Genomic DNA, 21,526 nt, shown 5'->3' on the forward strand with positions numbered 1-21,526 from the left:
TGAAGACCTGCGATACCTAGAGACATGGAAACACTCATGGAAAGCAATCTATCAGTTGAAAACCAAAATCAACTTGAGAACTTACTTGCAACATACCTGTGTGACTAATCATGAAGGTTGCGCAATTTCCGCTAGGTGGTCGGGAGACTAACTACCAAGACTGCACAAGGCACAGTCTGGGCTGTCAGGAGGCAGATTGACTATTGAAACTATGAATGCACAGTCCATCTTGGCTTGCTGGGGACTGAAACTATGCAATGTGAAATTTTATTTAGGAGTGACATGTAACCAGCAAACTACATTGCGCAATTTCTGGGGCCAGTGAGACACTGCTTCCAAGAATTGCGAAATGAAATCCTGGAGGCTAGTGCCTAGCTAGATTTGCGCAATCTATGGAGGGAAGGTAGAGCCTTTACTTCTAGAAATGTGCAGTGCTAGCCAGGAAAGGCACGGTCCGAGCCAAGGTACCCTAGTCCAGCCGACTAGCGACTGAAAATATGAGAAGTGTGAATGCATGAGGAGATGAGTGCAAACAAGAGTGAATGATCATTCATGCAAACAACAATTGCAGGATTCAGGAAACAGGAAAGCATACAAGTGTGTGAAGCGAGTCGTCGCAATGGTGACCATCCGTGCAAAAATATTTCCATGCATGCGACAACAATGAGATGCAAAAAAATGAAACAGTGCTAGTACAAGCTAGTATGCAGTTAAATGACAACAAGCGCTCACTAAAATCAAGCAGATGGCACTCACACAAAACATAATATAAAAAGCGACAGAAATGCAGTGCAAGTCATGAACAACGAGCTTACACCAATATAGTTGAGCTGAATGTGCCGATGACTACTGGATGTAATGTGGGATGCCAGTGCTGCAAGGTCGATGTCAGGAATGAGCTCTGCAGTGTCTAGTTGATGAGTTTTGATCAGATCAAGGTTGTGACATGCATGCCACAAATCTAGGAAAAGCGACACTTGGCTGGAGGTTTCTAAGATGATCCTTGCATGTAACCTCCAGCTAGTAAAAATAGATCCCTAAATCAAGGGAAGCCTTTGCATGTTGCCTTGGGAGGAGAAGCCCATGCATGCAAATCAGTTTTACTCGGCCTCGGAGGGAATTGGTCAACTCAACTGCACATGCAAGAGCCTGCTCAACTATTGGGAGAAAATGCACATTTCTGGAAAGGAGCTAGGCTGGCTACCCACGAGATTTGTGCAATTTCTGGGTAGAGTAGCTAACTTTTGCCCAAGATTGTGTAATTCTTGGGCTGAGCTGCTGAGAAGAAATGCTCAATTTTCTTAGTGAATCTTGACTAGAAGATTTGCACAATTCATGACCAGTAGGCTACTAGACAGAATTGCGCAATTTCTGGAGGAAAGGTTGGTTTCCCTCCAGAATTGTGCAATTTCCTGAGGGAGTTGCTCAGCCTGGAAGAACATTCTATGAGGGGAATACAACAAGCTCTGATGGATAGGCTATCATTCTACAAGAAAATCAATAAATCTTATGTACTTGACGAAGCAAAACATCCTATTATGATAGGTTGGTAGGGAGGCTCCAAAACGAAGTTAATGAAAAATTTTGGAGGGTGCTTGTAGCCACTACAACACTCTTCATTTTTAGTTTTATTTTTCTTTGTCACCTTGAACCTTTAGACATTTGGTAATTAGCCTCAATTTTCAATCCATAGACCTATTATACTAACATTGATCTAAAGTAGTTTCAATATTATATGTAGAAATGATATTTATTGGACCTTTCATACTTTTTTTTTCAAAATCTTTATTTTTCGTTCAAAACTGTTTTCTTTCCCCTTGAATGATTTCATATTTTCTCCTTCGAAACTTTATTCTTGGTTTCAAAAAGCTTATTTATTATAACCGTCATGGGTCTTTATTTCTTAATCAACGTAGATTTCCACATAAACATTCCTTTGTGCTTAGGTATTGTCACCCTACCCAATTGGGGAATCAAACATGATTCATAGATCAAACACTATCATTATTGTTCTCACTATATATATTGTATGGACTCTCAATCTTGTTCCACTTTCTTCTTCAATTATCCTATTTCACGCCTTCTTTATTATTTTCTTTCAAAAATCATTTTCGCAAGTCTTGTGAAATTGTAAATAAGTTAGCACTAAAGTCACAAAAGTTTTGCAACGTCTACTCAATTTCGTAACGGATCTTGATTCCCTAATCTACTTCATTTTCATAAGGTATTCTCTCACATATCTAAATATTTTTAAAGAAGTTAGATTAGGATCAGGCTCTTCATTAGTAAACATAGTGTCATAGAGTTCTCGTTTTGAAATTAGTTCTAACGACAAAATTGGACCCACATCAAGTGAACTCATAGATATATTTCTCAATCGAGATGGTCTTTGAATCAGGTATGCCCTTAGCTACATAAATTTTAAAGGGTCCTTATTTCCTCCATCATCCCTTGTTCATAGAATGGTTTTCTTGTTATTTTGAAATTTTCACATGAATTAAAATTTAATGAAGATTAATTGAGCTATCTGAATTATGTAAAAAAATTATCTTTGTACATATGTCTTTGAATGTGATTTATTGACACCATACGCTTATACCTTCACCTTTATAACTTAATTGAGTAAATGATTCCTCAAGTATAAGTTGTAATTACAAATGCCACAAATTTTTCTTTGATGGGTACTTATTATGATGTAACATTATATCCATGTTAAGAGAACCTTAATGAAATACAACTCTAAATGTTTCAGTTTGAACATTCAAGTGAATGAATATGTCCTTGCATGCAAAGCTCTTTCCCTAGATTCAGACCTAGATTACGAGTTTATGATTAAGAATGAAGAATGCATCTTGGTTAATTCAACATTTAGCTTAAATCAAGATCAATATTATGTAAGACCCATAAGCCTATATAATTCAAATGATTTAACTAATTTTTTCTAGTTTTTAAGTCAATTTATTTTCTAAGTTAATGATGTAATCTCTTTTGGCTTTACAAACATTTTGATGGAAATTATACATAGACCCCAAGAGATGCAACAAAAGGAAGAAAAGCTCTAAGGAAAGATCAATTGTAGGTTAATCGTAGAGATTGTCATATTATGATATCCTAAGGAGATAACACCACTCAATGTGGGAGATGGTGGAATAGTAGAAGAGAAAGTAAAGTGCAAATAATAATAGATAGATAGAGGAGAACAAAGACCAATGAAAATTATAAATCAAAATCTCAAATTCTTCAATTCAATGAATATACTTTCAAATTACAAAAGGTATTGTCGAGAGAATTCTATAGAAAAACACAAAATTTGCATACACTCGCATTAAACAGATAAAATCAAGAAATATGTCCAAGTATGAAAATTGGAGTATAAACATCTTGACCTATAATTTGACGAGGTGAAATTCTAGTAAGCTGAACTTGATGAAATTCTCCTTGAAGTTCAATTATTCTTGCACAAGTTCTAAAAGAAATGGAATCTAACCTTTTAGCCAATGGAAACATGTCTCTCATTGATACTTTCAAGGAATTTATTAGGGGTCAAAAGTTAAGATATGGAGGAAAATAGAAAATACAATTGAAGATGGTCACTTCTTGTCTTTTCAACCCAAAACACAAGCGTTGAAGGAATTGGAAGGTTGTATTGCCCCCAAAAACAAAGGTATAAGAGCTCTTCTTGATTTTAAGGAGTTAGTGATCTAAAGGTTCATTAAGGCTCCTACCATGCACATAACACTAATTAAATAAATATTACATAAAGTGTATAAATATGAGAAAAAAATAGAAAAAACCATCATATTGTACATAACTACTTTTCAACTATATACCTTTTTCTCATAAGAAAATAATTTGCTCAAATTTTGAGGCATGGGTGGCCATTTTGAGAAATTTGAGAAGGGAAAGAAAATAATCTACCTCATGTGATTTGTAAACTAACATGGATATTCCACTAAAAAGTTCATCACAACAAATATATGAAAATAAAATGAAATCTAATTTATGAAGGGTTAATTCCTTTTATATTACATATTTAGCTTTATTATTTTATACATGCAATAGAAAATAGGTGGAAAATATAGAATAGGTAAATACAATCACTCAGAAACCACAATGAACACCAAGATATGCTCAGGGAAACCCTTACAGGAGAAAACTCAGGTGGAAGGTGAGGTTGCTCTATTCTCTTTTGTCTGGAATGGAAATGATGCAACTAAAAAGCAGAAGGCACTCTCTATGGAGTTTACTGAGACCTATGGATTGTGGGCTACTATAGAATATAGATCCCCTCTATTACTCTCTCTGTCCATACTCAACTACTACATTATACTATGGAACAAAACGCAAGAATATAGAATGGAACCCATTTCCCTCTTAGTGGCCTATTAATAACATAGTTGATAGCTAACAAGGGGTTATATTTAACCCATTCAACCTTCACCGTGACTTACAACACAACCCTTCTAAAGTCTTCTACATAGTCCCTATGTGGTTAGCCCCTCTTCCATGAGCAATGGGGTTGAGTCGGTATCCTCTCAAATCATGGTGGACAAAATAGGAACATCAACTTCTAAGAGACATAAATTTTGCATACGTACTACGTTTGACATCTTTCTTGCACCATTAGAAATGTCTCTCAGTCTAGAAAAAAAATCAAGGGGTCTAGCATAAGAAATAGTTTTTGGACCCTAAAAAATCATTTAATGCCTCAAACTACCTCTAGAAGGTTTCAAACCGCAAATCAAAAAATTGCAATGCACATGTGAAAATGGCCTTATACATTGCTTCCTTCACTTTTTCTACTATGAAAGAACTGAGATGGATGACAAATAATATAATGATCCAATCTAGATCATTAAGTGATATAAGAAGTCATCTTATATAAGAAAAATTCAAACAACCCAAAGGGAAATTTTAATGGTGAACTGTAATGTCAAGTTAGTCAAAGGAGGTCAATCCACCTAATGAAAAATAAGATAAAATGAAAGAGTTAACCAATTTACAATAAGGGAAAACAAATATGCATCTACGTGTGTGAAGTTCATATGCTTTTCCCTGTGTTTCTTTTTTTATAAATTTGAAGGATTTGATCGTAAAATGATTTTTTATTATGCATCTTGTATACTTTTATATGGAATGTCAATGAATGAGAAATTAAAGAAATTAACATTTAATTTGTGGAACTTTTTCTATTGATTTACTTAATTTCTAAACAATATAAATACACATTTTTGTAGTATATACTTTTTTTATTTATAAGTAAATATATTATTTTATTCCAAAAATTGCTTATTATTAAGATTAACAATTTTATTTTTTTCAATAACTTCATATATATATGTTTTGTTGTAAATTTGGTATTAATGAGGTTACATCATGATTATGTCCAAAATTAATATCTAAATAAAAAAAGAAATTAATAAAATGAGTTAACATCTAAAAGTACTTTACCAACCTACTAAAACACTATTTATCCAAAACATAATGGACTAGTATTTAAAAATATAAATAAGATATATTTTTACAAAATTAGTTTTTTGAAAAAACAGCATAATACGCATTTTTACGTGGCACTTTTCATGAAAACATATTTTTTTAACTGAGTGTTTCCACCACTTATGTATGAACACTTTGATAGCATGAACATCACAGTCGACAAAATCATTCAACTTATTTAAAGCAAGACATCCTTCCGACAATTTCAGCCAAGCGACATTTCACGTTCCAAGAAAAATATTTATGTTAAAACTCAATGAAACGTGCAACAACACTTCCGAATTTTTAATTATCGAAAATAACGAAACCAAACTGGATGTTACAAATTTGGCCGTAGTCTAACTAGCGGAAGAATGGCTCGGAAATTTATGGAAATTTTGATTATATTTAGAGAAAATTTGGCAAAGATTTTTGTAAATCTAAGATATAATTTTTAAACTTCAAAATTTTAGGTGTGCTGGACATTTTTGATGGTGATGAATCTATTTCCACCATCAAAAACACGATTCAAACACCGCCTCTACAGAATTTTTGAAATTTTTTAGCTAATTCTGATCACTTTTGACCTTCCGAGCAATTTCTCCGCCTCGGCAGAGGACTCCACAAATTTGTACTTCGAACAGACAATGAAATCAAATACAGGATAGTTATGCGTCAGCCAGATTTTTCGCGGACCCCGAGGCGCTGACACTTTTGCAAAAAGTGAGTGGTGCCAGTAAAGTTAGGGAAAAACAAAATCAAGAACAAATCTTCAGGGTGTCGAAAATGGAAATTAAACAATAAAGATTTAGACTTTGATAAGAAATGGATCACACGATTCCGATTTTTTAAAAAAGTTAAACTGCGCGCTTTCGTTTCATGAACTGTTCATGAACTGCATATTCCTGTTATATACAGTTATTCGCGATGGCCTCCCGAATAATTGTGTAATTGTGATCATGGAACAGGCCTTGGTTTAACAGAAGTTACTTCCATCTATAAATACTTCTGATGGTTTCCTGGTTCTATCAATGTTATTTTCAGCCTGGGTGCATTATATTTGTCATCGATTTCGCCTGAACTTTCTTGCAGAGCAAGGTTGGAAGAATGGCTTCAATTGATGAGAGCAATAGGAGCATTCCCAACTGGGGTAAATCTGTTGTTATAGTCGAGAGCGTTCAAGAACTTGCAAAAAAACAGCAGGGAACAATACCAGAAAGATATATCAGAAGAGGCGAAGAAATACCAACACCAACGACAGTGTCTGATCATCAGTTTAACATTCCCATCATTGACATGGCGAAGATTTCAGCAGGAATGTACAGAGAACAAGAGATTACGAAACTTGCCCGGGCTTGTGAAGAATGGGGTTTCTTCCAGGTATATTTCGTTAGTTTTTGCTATATAGTTAGTCGACAGATTTGGAAAAAACAAAAAAGTTACATGTTTAAATGGGTTTTCCGTAGGTTGTGAATCACGGTGTCCCGAACTCGTTACTCGATGCTGTTAGGAGAGCTGGAAGGGAGTTTTTCCAGCTTCCATTGGAGGAGAAACAGAAGTATGCTGTTAATCCAAGAGATCTTCAGGGCTACGGCAAGACATTCGTCGTGTCTGAACGGCAGAAGCTGGATTGGGGTGACTCGTTGGGTTTGATAATGTTTCCTTCTGGTTATAGAGATTTAAATCTTTGGCCAGTCGAACCTGCGGATTTCAGGTATACACATGTACCAAGGTGGTGCCAAGGTGGTTCATACGTGAAGCTTTCAAACTTCAAAGATTTTTGTGGACTTTTGTGAATAAAAAGTTTGTGATTAATCATATCATAAATTATGTTGATGCTCATATTAAAAAAAATTAAAAGTCAATTATTTTATTGAAACTGAAATTGAACGGACAGTAAAATTCAAAAATCAATTATTTAACCTCCCTCTTATCCATGTGTTAACCATCAAATTTCAAAACATTCTCAGAATCTGTCGTGCAATGCAATAAACATGAAGATAAAGATACATGTTATGCCCTTACTAGTCTAGACATAGTCTTGTGTTTGTAATATATATATATATGATGAAGCGAGGGCTTATTACTGTTCTACTGAATGTATTGTGTGTTTTTGCAGAGAAATCATGGATACATACAATAGTGAAATTAGAACACTTGCTGTAAAGCTGTTGAGTTTAATTGCCCAGACGTTAGAGTTGGATCCTGACTTCTTTGATAAGAAGTTTGGAAATCCATACCAAAAAACGAGGATAAATTACTATCCCCCATGCCCCCGACCAGATCTTGTTTTCGGTCTGAGCCCACACGCAGACATGACTGGCATTACTCTCTTACTTCAGGATGAAGAAGTGGTAGGACTAAATATCCACAAGGATGACGAATGGATAGCTGTGCAACCAATTCCTTATGCTCTGGTTATTAACATCGGAAATTTAGTAGAGGTAAATTCACGATCCTTAAACGTTAATCACCCTAATATCCTCTCTTTGATGAAACGTTTTAGTCAATACCATGCAGCTGGTTTTTCAGGTTATGACAAATGGGAGATACAAGAGCGTAGAACATCGAGCATTGACAAACAGTTGCAGGGATAGGCTGTCCATTGGGGTTTTTTATGCTCCTGGATTGGATGCAGAAATCGGTCCTGCGGTGGAACTCATTGATCAAACTCATGATCGCTGTTTGTTCAGGAATTTTATTCATGAAGATTATATTCGATACTATTACTCCCGCTCAGTGGAGGGGAAGCACTCATTGTACGAGTATGCCGGTATCCAAACACCACAACAACAAACAGAATAGTTAAGTAGCATTTCCTTAAATCTGTTGTAAGTAATATACTACTGCTACCATTCACTGGTTCGCATAGAGATTTGAATTGTGATTTCAGTGTTCTATGTCATTATAGTTGAATAAAATAATTAAAGCGGACCTTTGGTGTAATCTGGTTAAGGTGTTGCTGTCTTGGTTACATCTTTGAAATTACTATTTACTTTTTCCTTATCTGCTTGAGTCCCTCCATCCCTCCTGCTTGTATCCCAGACAAGCTTGGGACTGTAATCGTTATAAATAAAATTAGTAAGGGTTATAAATTTGTGGTGACTTCCATTTCGTTTTAAGTTTTATGCTATTTTATAAAGTGTATGAGGCTTTGCCATTGCTAACAGAATATGAGGATGAAAAATGAAGGCAATGTACTAATTTTTAATTTAGTATATTAAATTTAAATAATATAATAACATAATATAGGTCTATTATGTCTATGTATAGACCAAGCAACATTAAAATAAATATATCTAAGTATTTTAACTTTATAATAATATCCAAGTATAGTTTATGCTTATAATGTATTAGCTTCACGATATAATGACATAATACGTAACTATAATGTATTCAACGCAAAACGAACCTGAATTTGACATTAAAAAGTATATGAAAAAATAAATTTCGTTTCAGTTACCAGTAATTATACCTATCTTGAAAGTAGGCACTCCATCGTCTGCGTGTCACTATCTTACTTCATTAATATGATTACACAAAAAACCAACAAAATAATGCAGGGTGGAACGCAGCTGCAGTATGGAATATATAAGATACAACACATTTTCATGAATATCCTTCAAATTTATGAATAAATTTAAAGAAAAGTTTCACTTTTTTTACAAACAAACAAAAAAGGAAAGTTAGGCGTAATATCAAATTCCCAGCTTTTGTTAATATCTTGCGTAGCGTCTCTATTTTTAATTGTTTTATCGGGATAGTGCTTTCAAATCAATCATACGTGCTCTATTGTGTGTTATAAAGTGCTTGGGATGATTATCTAGTTACGCCAGCGCTACATCATCCTCTGGCCAATCAGGGAATATTACATAATTAATTTCGTGGTTTAAAAAGTTTCACAGTTTCTATAAAATAATAATTAATAATAGGTTGATAAACTAAATTTTATTTTGATTATGATTATTTACGGTCAACTTTCTTTATCATTTTCGTTAGGTTTTTAGATGATGATCCTTAGTTTGGTTTAGGTTCACGAGAGGATTCATTAGCGAGTGATGTAATATGTTTATTTATTATATTAATATTAGCAATTGTATTATACGTGGTAAAATATTTTTTTTTAAGGGAATAGCATATAATTTTAATTAATGTTTTTTTGACAATTTTTGAAAGGAAGAAAAATATCAACAAAAGGCAAGGACCATGCTACAATGAAATCTTACATCAATACTACTTCCTTGAGCCTTACAAATCATGAGGTCTACGTTGAAGTTAAAGATGCATGATAATTTTTTCTGTGAGAATATGTTGTTCTATGTTATCTTTTCTTTAGGTACTCTTCTTGCAAAGTTGAAATTTTTTAAGATTGTACTATAATGAACATAGCTTTTGTACAAACCCTACTTCTATAGTGATGAGGTTTTTATATGGATGTCATCATGTTGATTTGATTTCATACTCACTCAGTATGCTTTTTTTTTTGTTCTTGACCTATTAAAGATTGTTTAATCTACTAAGTTTTCAATTTTTTTTTAGTGTCTTAAGAGGAAGTGATTTATATATTAGTAGCTTACATGAAGTTGGTCGTTTTTGTTCTTTGTGTAGATAGTAAAAAATATATGGAGTTGTGGCTTTCATCACTTCAAGCGTATTAAAAACAAGGCTATTGAGAAAAGAACTCAACACCTTGATAGATTTGGTAGCATCTGTGGAATTGGCAAACATGTCTTGCTCTGTGGTGTCAGCTACTGGGCATAACTTTCTCGATCTTGTATAGAAGAAAGTAAATTTTCATTTAGCTTATACTACATTAACCATGAATTTTCCAACATTCAGGGCACACTTTCAATCACATTTGAGCGGTGTATGAAGAATCTTGTTTGGGACTTGAGATTCATGTCAGAACACCCTTATTTATGCATCACACATGCTTTGATAATAAGTTTCTTGATTCTCTAAGGTGATTTAGAATAGCAAAAGTGAAGTGAGCTATAAGCTCCCTATTTGAGATAATAGTATTAATTGGAGAGACATGTTCTAGAAAAGTACTATGTTGGTGTAGTTTCTTGATAGCTAAAATTATCTTTATGACTGACCTTGTACTCCCTATACTATGTTCATTAGGCTCAAAGTTGGGCTATGTTACTTGTATTACTGTAGTTGAAGCTCATGAGCATAGCTTAAGGACAAACATATTGTTAGCTTTGTTTAATAGATTTTTGTTAAAGAGACCATAGTTGAGCATTATCATAATATTTGTAACAGATGAACATACATTCTCAAATTATGTTTGGGTTTGTAATATTTATTATGATGACATAGACTCTTCATGAAACTCACTCATGAATTAGGGCTAGATAAGGCAAAGCGCATTTGTTGAATTATTTGGTTGTGTTAGTTGTACTAAAACAAATATCCAAAATCAATGAGGTTACTGACAACCTGAAGCAACAATTTCCATGCAAATTTCTCTTCTTTTGCATACAAAGAGATTTAGTTTTAGTCCTCATCTGGCTCCTAAAACATATTTGTTGAGGTGGAAGCATTATCAACACTTGTTCTTCAATTAATAGCATGGGAAAAAAAATCCAATTTAACAATTGTTTCTGAATTTGATTGAGCTACATTTTTTTCTGAATTTGAACAACCTACAAGGACAAGGTAAGGGTAGTAGTACAATTTTGGAAATTTTGACATACTAGTAGACTAGAAACAAGTTGGTCAAAAGAATTTACATATACAAAAAGGATTTTAAATTTTTGCAATGCTTACTGAGCCGGGTCTAGGTTGGGTCAATGGCCTTGCATGCTTGATTCTGAAAATGAGGCAAGTTGTTCATAGTTTAATTGTAAAAGTTGACACTAGCAATTTCAATGCAACTAAAGAAAATGGAATATATTCCTAATGGACCAGCTCATTAGAGGCACCAATCCTTTTGAAAGATCTTGGAGCTAATGTGTTAATGCTTAATGTGGTTTGAGAGATAATTTTGCAAGGTGCACAACATTTTGACTTTTCAATCATAATTCATATGGTGATTATTCTATTCAATGGTATTGTGGCGGACTGACAAGGTTTTCCAAATTAAAGTAAACACAACACAAGACTTATACTTGAAAACTAGACCAACATCTTGCTGCCTTCGAGTAGGACCAAGATCTAATCCTCGAACTCTACTGGAAAAGTTTAGTGAGCACATAGTGTCTCCCATGTCATTTTTATGGGGACTAATTTGTACAAATAAAGTCTTTGAATATACTCTTGAGTGAACATGCATCATATTGGTGTTAGAGGCAAATGAATTGAACTTGATACAACTAAATTAAATTTGAACTTCTTGCTGTAACATGGTTTTAATAAAAGTCCTACACTTTCTCAGAACATGATGGCTATCAAACAACTAGATAAGTGATTCGGTTCATGTAGTGTTAAAATTTGAAGAAAATGGACTTTAATGAAAAAAATTGATAAAATTTTTCATGAAGTTTAGCAGAGAGAATATTCTTGAAAACATCTTAGAATATCATATACATGTCAAAAATCAGAGTTCTTTATTTAAAAATTTAAGGAGAAGAAGAAAAATCTAAATGAGGATTTTCATGAATTTTCTAAATGAGAATCTTCTTGAAAACATGTTATAATAACATATACATGTCAAAAATCTTAGTTCTTTATTTAAAAGTTTAAGAAGAAAAAGAAAAATCTTAATGATGATTTTCATGAATTTTCTAAATAAACACTTAGCGGATTCAAAGTTGACTTAGCCATGAAATTAGAAATTTGCCATTATATTCTAAATTAGCTATTAAATTTTCCATTAAATTCCCTAATGCTTGAGATTTAGTGAATTTTGATATTTTTGGGGAAAAAAATTGAATGTGGTGACTAAGGTTGTAATTTAGTATATATACATGGGACATACTATAACTTAGAATATTTGCATGAGACCAGAATGGAATGCATAGAAAACATGTCCATGTATATGAACAAAACTTGTGAGAAGATGACATGAAAAGATGAAACCATAGATGGAATATTATAATAAAACCCTAGTTAGAAACATTATACATGTTATGAAAGTAACCATGTAGACTGTAGATCAAAGACAAGACAACTTTGACAAAATGTGTTGGTCATTTATGTCACTCTTCCAAGCAAAACATTGTGAGATCTGAGGAGGGAAGTAAGAAATTTACAAATTTTAATGACTTAGTAAACTCTCAAGCAACGTCCTATAGATCAAGAATTATATTGTCAATTGCCTCTTGTATTAACAACACCTGGTGATTCAAGATATTCTGAAAGAAGGTAAAAATAGGTTCGGTCCATACCAGTTACTGGGATATTTGGGATTGATGACAGGGAAAACATACAACAAAACTCTGTTGGTGATCTTCAAATGGCAATTTTTGGAAGAAAGAAGACACATGATATGCATGTAAGCATTCTTTAATAATTATATTGAGGAATTCACAGAATACTACATTCAACCCTTGTTCAGTATCAGTGGGAGAAAAAGTGCATCCAGAGTTTCCCTTTGATGCACTTTACCTACCTGTCGTACAACATTTACCAAAATGCGGGATGTTGGTTTCTTTAATGATAGAAGCATTGGTAGTATAAGAGAGGAAAGCACACGAATTGACTAATTGTAACCTTCCTGGTATTTCATGAGGGTCTCAACCAATTGCAATGTGACCTCATCAGTTACTTACCAAGGCTTGATAACAATTACCACCTCCCTCAACTCTACAACTGTACAAAGGGCACAAATTTCCTCTATAATGTTAGGAATGCTACTCGCAAAATCAGAATTCAATAAAGTATCTCTAAGAGATGTTAACTGAACATAAAATTTTGGATCAAGAACACCCTTGGAGCTAATCCCATCCGGATTCATCATTTCAACATTTATTGATGTCACTACCTCTGAATTTGTAGCTTCCACTCACATGTAACTTGTAGCATGTTGATTTTCTGAAGCATCATCAACAACGTGTTTGTTGTTTTCATGAGTTGCATTGATATGTTGGTTTAGCCATTTTTTGTTAGAGAAGCTAAGATTTGTCTTAATAGCTTCCCAGAGTCAGTAAGTAAGTTTAAACTTTACGGTCATAATTGTTGGTTAAATTTTCAACTAATGGCATAGATGTACTACCTTATACACATTGATACAAAGGCAAATAGTCTTAGATCAAATTTTGGGACTCATGACTATGTATTGCCTACAGGTACAGCTGGAGTGATTTTGTAAATCCTTGAATATCTAAGTTTAGGCATCCTCCATGTTGGTGTTAAAAGAAAAAAGAAAAAAAAAATCGAACAACTTTGTAGGGAAAAAGCATGTGCTTGGGGCCAAGGAATGGTTATATCCAGATTACTCGTCCAACATAAAGTGATTCTGAATAAAGATGCAGTGGGAAAGATCACTTCAGTCACCCATATTAGTCACTTAGTATCATGTCTACCCCCCACTGTGTTTTGAAAGTGATGGTTTTGTATGTTTTTATTTTTACTGTCTATGACAAGGAGATAGTGAGCTAATAATGATAGAAAAGGGTATGTTATATCACTGATGGGGCATATTCCTAGAAATAAAAACATTTGAGTTGACATATCCATGAGATTCCAGACTGTTAGATGCTTCTAATTGCTTCATGGTTCCTTCAATTATAAACTTTCAATATACTCAGTACTACACTGTACTCTCTCTTGTCTAGAATGTTGTTAAATTCTCATATTTTACATGTCTTCAGTGAGATAAATAGTACTGGAATTCTGATTCCCATAATCACAAAGTGAGCCAGAACTGGGAAAAAAATTGGGTTGAAGAACTGGTCCACAAAATAATACCTAAAATACTCAAATTTAAATTAAAAAAATATATTCATGTAACAATGACAATCTAAACCATTAGACACTAAATGTTCAAAGTTTGCTTGTGCATGGTAAAAGGTGAAAATATTAAAATGGAATCATGATATAAGTTTTGGGATTACATATCTGAGTGAAAATACATAAACAATTGAGCTTCTAAATGGCCTCTAGACTCAAGAGTCCAAAAACATCATACTATTAACCAAATGAGTACATAACTCATTAACATGACTCAATGGAATCCATGAATTTGAAGTTTACTTTCTCTCGGTCAATGGCTCCAAAAGCTACTGCCATTCAATTTTTTAAAATAGTTGGCAGGGGCAGCATGAGGTAGCAATATGTTTCAATCAGTTGGCATCATTAACTAGCCTATTGCCCTTCTATGTTTCCATATTTGAATCATCTAATCCCTATCTCATGGTGGGTAGTTTTTTGTTTCTTCCCATTTTTTGTCATCTCTTCCAGTTCTTTGATCATTCTCTGGGAAAGTGAATGACTAGGTTATTGTTTGCACAACATGTATTTCAATTTTAAGACATTGGTATCCATACCCTCTTGTACTAATGTATACCAGTTACCTGAAACTTTCAATTTTTGAGATGATATAGAACTGTAGTTACTTGATTTATTCATCAATATGAAATTTCTGAACCTCTATTCATAGAACTGTCTACCCAGAATGTATTAATTATTCTAGTGTAAGTTCTTCGTAATTTGGACATATTGGGTCCTATGTAAAAGGAATTCCCACAAATGAACCATTTATTTCAATTATCTAACCTTGAAAGGCTAAATTGTGTCAACTGAATCTAGCATATCCCAACAAAGTCCAAGAATTTATCAGGGGACTCCACACCACAGTACTAATCATATAGAGACATGCTCTAATTTTATAAACATTCAGTGGTTCATAAGATCTCTTTGATTCATAAAATTGAAGAAAACAAGAGGAATAGACTAAAAAAGAAGGAAAAAAAGGCTTTCCAACAGCTACTCATGTGTACACTATAAAGTAGCAATCACTATAAAGCTTCAAAAGCCAAAGTATTATGACATGTTTGATGTATTTTTATTCTATTACAAAAAACATAGTAGGTATGTAACTCGTGTTCATATTTCTAGTAATATAAGTTACATAAGTTGTACTTTAACCCAAAAACAAATTTAAGGGGAAAAAACTTTGCATAGTAAAGATGAACACACATGGACTAATTATCGGCCAGCTAGTGAAGCTGTAAAGCTTCAAAAGCCAAAGTATTCAAACATGTTTGATGTATATTTATTCTTTAAAAATCATAGTAGTTATGTCACTCTGATGCATATTTTAAGTCATATACACTTTATTTTTCAAACAAAAAAAAACTCAGCACAACAAAGGTGACCAGACATGGACTAATTATTGGCCAACAAGAACAACTTTGGATATAATACTGGAAAAATCTGTATTAATTCATAACCAAAATTTGTTATATGAGTAAAGATTATGTTGGATCTGTCCAGATTAGAAAGTGGAGTGGCTTAATTCATAACCATTCAATGGGAAAAGACAAGTCAACTGTGGAATAGAAGAGACAAATAAATCAAACTAACTCAGGTGACCATTTTAGGTGTCGATAATTATATAATGTTCCTTATAGAATGAGACCATTTTACAGTGGCCCTTGTAAGAGTATCAATGGGGTCGATAATTCTTTTAAGAAGTTGATAATCTGGAGCTAAAAGGGAGTGCACATCATAAGATGCAAGGACCACCATACTCACAACCCTAACCAAAAGAATCTATAATGCAATTCTCAACAGAATATCGGTTCCTTCAATGTATTTACTTTGCAGTGCCCCAATCGCTGGCACAACTATGTGCTCCATGGTTGCATGGTCAGGAAAAACCACCTCAAAATCCCACAGTTTACAAATCACCCAATAAAAAACATATTCTCATGAAATGGAACTAATATTTAATCCCTTAGAAAGAGGAGTGGCTTAATTCATAACCATTCAATGGGAAAACATAGGTCAATAGTGGAATAGAAGAGACAAATAAATCAAACTAACTCAAGTGACCATTTTAGGTGTCGATAATTATATAATGTTCCTTGCAAGAGTATGTTCCTTACAGAATGAGACCATTTTACAGTGCCCCTTGCAAGAATATTAATGGGGTCAATAATTTTTTTAAGAAGTGGATAATATGGAGCTAAAAGGTAGCACACATCATAATATGCAAAAGGACCACCATACTCACAGCCCTAACCAAAAGAATCTATAATGCAATTCTCAACAGAATCCTAACTCCTTCAATGTCTTTACTTTGCAATGCCCCAATTGCTCACACAACTATGTGTTCCATGGTTGCATGGTTAGGAAAAACCACCACAAAACACTGCAGTTTACAAATCACTCAATAAAAAACATATTCTCAGGAAATGCAACTAATATTTAATCCCATTGCAAGGATAATGTCAAAATGAAGAAAGTATGAAATTTTGGGGCTTGCCGCATGACCAAAGGAGCCATGGAAGTATAAAGGATTTTCAACATGGATTAACATCTCTTTAAGATCTATATTGAACGGTTCAGGGGAACTCTCTATAGCTATGGACAATTCTCAAGACGACTCTGTATTTCTGACTATATCCTGATTTGTTTTCCAAAGCCCAACTCATGCTCACTGAGATTATGATTATGTCTTATTTAATAAGCCCTAAATGCACTTATAATGCACCTATATGAAATCTCAACAGCGTAATTACCTGGCCGCTAAGTCTATAAAACTCCTCTCTCAAGATCACCTCAGTAACAAGAAGGCCTATCTTCACATTGCTTCTTGTTTCAATGATTTTCAATCTCGCCTCTTTAAACTTTGCCACCAATGTGAAGAAAAATAACACAACAGCCCTGCGAGAGCTCTTCATACCATACATGTGAAACATGGGAGGGCGTCACAATGCAACATGCCTCGAACTTTTAGAAACATCCTCTTGTCCCTTAGTGCTGCTAAAACCTCTCCGAAACATCCTCTTTTCCATAAGTGCTAGGAAAACCTCTCCGATATGAAGATACTGAATGCAAACTATGAAATTAGGATAGTTAAAATGATGAGTTAGATTTCTAATTATTTTCAGTTAATTATTATTAACTGTTCACTGATTATTAATCTAAAACTACTATTATTAATAACTGATTATTAATGTAAAATTATTATTATTAATAACCATTAATCTGACGGTTGACTATTGTTCAATCATCTAACATTAAATCTAAAGGTGTAGAGTGGTGCAAAGTGGCATTTTGGGGAGATTTTCTGAGAGGGAATGCCTTATGGATTAATTATTTACATAAAGTTGTTATTACTAATTTTAATTTATTATATATATGAAAAATATTATAATTTTATTTTATTATTAAAAAATATAATCATATTTATTTCGGTTTGACCACACACATCTTTAAAAGAAGTTGGATTTGTGTTCATGATTTTTTTATTATTACAAAGAATGCTACCATCTAGGTTAAAAATAGTTTTTTTTTCTCTTAATATAAAATAAAAATATTAAATTTATTTTTAAAAATTATTATTTTATACATATATAAAAATATTATTTTTAAAACCATTAAAATTTTATTTATATATTTATGTATTTATTAATTTAAATTTTAGAGTTAATTATAATTTTAATAAACTATTCTTAAAAATTTATCATTTTGAATCGAAGCATTAACTCATACTTGTCTTGTGCTTCCTATTTGATATTCCTCATCAAAAGTATTACTTATTGTATTATCCATGTGAATTGTATATTTGTATTATTTAGGAGGTTCCTAGTTAGCTAAATGTAAGAGATTTGGTCCAAGTATAAACTAACTAAATAGTCTTGCTAAGATAGTAAATTTACCTTAAGGCCTAGCTTGTATAAATATGTGATATTGAGTGATCATAATAGTATAATTGTTGGAAATAATACTGTGCGGGGGGGGTGAATCAGTATTATCAGATCAATAATTTTATTTCCCAAACATATTTATATACACTACTTCAGTGAAGTGAACTAGCGTGTACACGAAATTCTGATTAGAGAAACCAATGTATATCCAAAGAACTTGTGATTTAGACAATTTATCATGTGATGATCTTAAACCAGTGCATCAGTAACATATTAGACTGTGCAGTAAAAACAGAATAAAGCATCACACATAAGCAACACACATGAACACCAATATTTAAGGTGGAAACCCAATGTGGGTGAAAACCACATGTTAATGTCGCCTCTGTCTTCTTTTAATAATAAGAAAATCTGTTTACAATATTATACTAGTGTAGACTCATACCAGTACATAGGCACCCACCTGCAGAAGGTTACAACCTTCTCTCGTTCTCCAGCTTCTACTGGAAGGGAACTGCAACCCCCTAGCTCTTGTACTAGCCAATTTATTTACTAGTATGTAGGCGCCGACCTACAGAAGGCTATGACCTTGTTTCTTCCTCTAGGGATGACGTTTCATGAATTTTTAGACTGGATACTCCTAGAACACAACACCATAATCTGAAGGCCACGTTTCATCAAATTTTCATACTGGACCCATCAATAACTTTTAAACTTAAACTGCATCAACCAACATTCAGTTAATATGAACAATCAGATCACTGACACCAGAACACTGTGTTGAACCTAGAAACTTACATCATCATTTAGAACCAGCTGTAACCTCAGAAACCATGCATCAGACTGTATACACTACTTGGCTGAAACCAAACTGCATGTATGCACTACTTCCGTTAATCAAACCTATGTATACCTCCAAAGTTACTACAAACATAAACTTTTGAATCAATTATGTATCAACCAACAATATACTAAACATCTACTGCCAACTTACAGAGCTTTACATAGGCAGCAATAGAGATCACTTCTTCTCACTTATACAATCAATGTATCAAATATCAACTTCCTTATTCATTCAATTTTACATTCAGATCTAAGAAGACTTCATTGACATACAGCAGTAAAACAACAGCACTGATCAGATAGATTAGTCATCCTTGAACATCAAGCTTTTCTTTTTCATATGCTACTTGGAAGAGTCGAACCAACATGTATATGCACCTTCACCAAAGCAAACTAGCATACATATCTGCAAATACTTACTTCATAACTTTGTTGCACCTTCGGACTTCAGGCAAACCCAGATCACGATATTTAAAGTATAAAACAGGTGTACATAATCAGATCTAGCCCAATATCAGATCATTCAATAATAAGTCATTTTAGGTCTCATGATCCCGATCCAATATTGAATTCAAGGTGCACAAAGTATTTCAGATAAAATTACAAACATAACCGCTACAAAATAAAATATACTTTAGATAGAAGTATTCCTTAGAAACCCATACACTTGCACATAACCCTTCATAAGATCTTCATTACTTCCGTACTTAGCCCTTGATCTTCTCCTTCTTATATACTTAGATCCTTTGTCAATACCTTGGACCAAAATCACTTAGGACCAATACCTTGGACCAAATACCTAGGGTCAATACCACGAACCAAATACCTAGGGTCAATACCACGGATCAAATACCTCAGACCAAAACCTTGGTTTTCCAACATGTACACGCTTTTCTTCCTGTGGGAGTGTGTTATACGTATACGCTCTTTTTGTTTTGTGGACCAGCGTGTATATGTTGTTTTGACTAAGTTGACCTCTGTATACTTCTTAAATTGATTTTCATCGGTGTTTTCCTTTACCTTCTTTATTTTGATCAGTAGACCTCAGTTCCATCTTCCTGTTCTTCTGTTCCATTGTCCTGTTACCTCTGAATATAGCTATTGTACTATGATTTTCCTTTTACCAAAATTGAATTGACATGTGAGTGAGTTTCCATCAAGGACAACACTTGTATCGTAATGCCAACAATCTCTGCCTTTCGACTTGATGGCAACCATGATGGTGTTGGTTACTACAAGCTGTAGAAACTGTTAGAGATAACATGCAACACCAAAATACTCTCCCCCTTTGACATCAAGAGCAAAGGGCAGACCAAGTGACTTTCCTACTCTGATATACATTATGTTGTTCATGCTCCCCTTGAGTACATGTCGAGTCTGCAGAGATATGAATCAAAAGAATAACATGACTCTATAACTCTATTACGTGAGTTTAACCTTCCTATCACCAATGACTCATACATACGTCAATCTCCCAATCAAATGGGGATATACCAAATTTGAATCATTCACCCAACCAAGTGGGGATATACCAATCGTATTACATCATCCATCCCATACAAAGTGGGGATACAAATTACATCACTTGTCCAATAGGACTCATTCAAATGTATGAGAAGTGATATCACACCCTAGACTTTTACATGACTTAAGAAACAAATGGTATAAATATCTGAAGCCATATATGGACTCAGCAACCATTATTCCAACAATGTAGAATGCGAGTGAAGGCTAATGCTCCCCCTAAACCTGTGCTACCTATGCATTGTCAACAAGGCATTCATCAAGAGATCTTTGTTAGTTAAATAAAAAGTAATGAACAAAAACATATCGTTAGACTGTAATCATCAACATCAGATAGAGCACCCATATCAGAGTCTAACCCACTGCTTTTCCTGTTAGATAAAATAGACTTCCAATCATAGATCTGTAAGTTGGTTGGTTTACTGCTGGCGATTCATCATTAGAGCTGAGACTGCATCCTGTTACCATTGGAGTACATACTAGTTTAGAATCTTCCATTCCATACTTTTTCAAGATCTGCTTGAGATATTTGGTTTGTGAGATAAAGGTACCATATTTTGTTTGTTGAACTTGTAGACCAAGAAAATAAGTAAGTTCACCAAGTAAGGACATTTCAAATTCTTGCTGCATTACTGAAGCAAAATTCTGACTCATGGATTCTTCATTGCTACCAAAAATGATATCATCAACATAAAAAACAATAATTAGCAATTTATCATTTTCAATCTTTGTATATAAATTGCTATTTGCAGAACCTTTTGTAAAGCCTTGTTGTTGTAGATATTTGTCAAGATGGTAATACCAAGCCCTTGGAGCTCATTTCAGACCATAGAGAGCCTTTTTGAGTTTGCATACAAGTTTTGCATCATTTCCAAGAATTAATCGTTCTAGTTGTTCAATATTAACTTCTTCTTCTAAAT

The 21,526-nt window shown here is 33.6% G+C and overlaps 1 protein-coding gene across 1 annotated transcript; it reads left to right on the forward strand.

The window, feature by feature from the left end:
• The first annotated feature begins 6,543 nt into the window (after positions 1-6,543).
• On the forward strand, positions 6,544-8,280 carry LOC149217231 (protein LATERAL BRANCHING OXIDOREDUCTASE 1-like). Its single transcript, XM_089390165.1, has 4 exons — positions 6,544-6,855; positions 6,942-7,189; positions 7,595-7,919; positions 8,008-8,280. Exons 1-4 carry the CDS (start codon positions 6,583-6,585, stop codon positions 8,278-8,280), a joined length of 1,119 nt encoding a protein of 372 aa, XP_089246291.1. The 5' UTR covers positions 6,544-6,582.
• Positions 8,281-21,526: the final 13,246 nt, after the last annotated feature.

This window comes from Pinus tabuliformis, chromosome 1_1 (assembly GCF_031772625.1).
Source record: "Pinus tabuliformis cultivar Carrire ecotype Pingquan chromosome 1_1, CPIR1, whole genome shotgun sequence".
Taxonomy (NCBI): Eukaryota; Viridiplantae; Streptophyta; class Pinopsida; order Pinales; family Pinaceae; genus Pinus; species Pinus tabuliformis.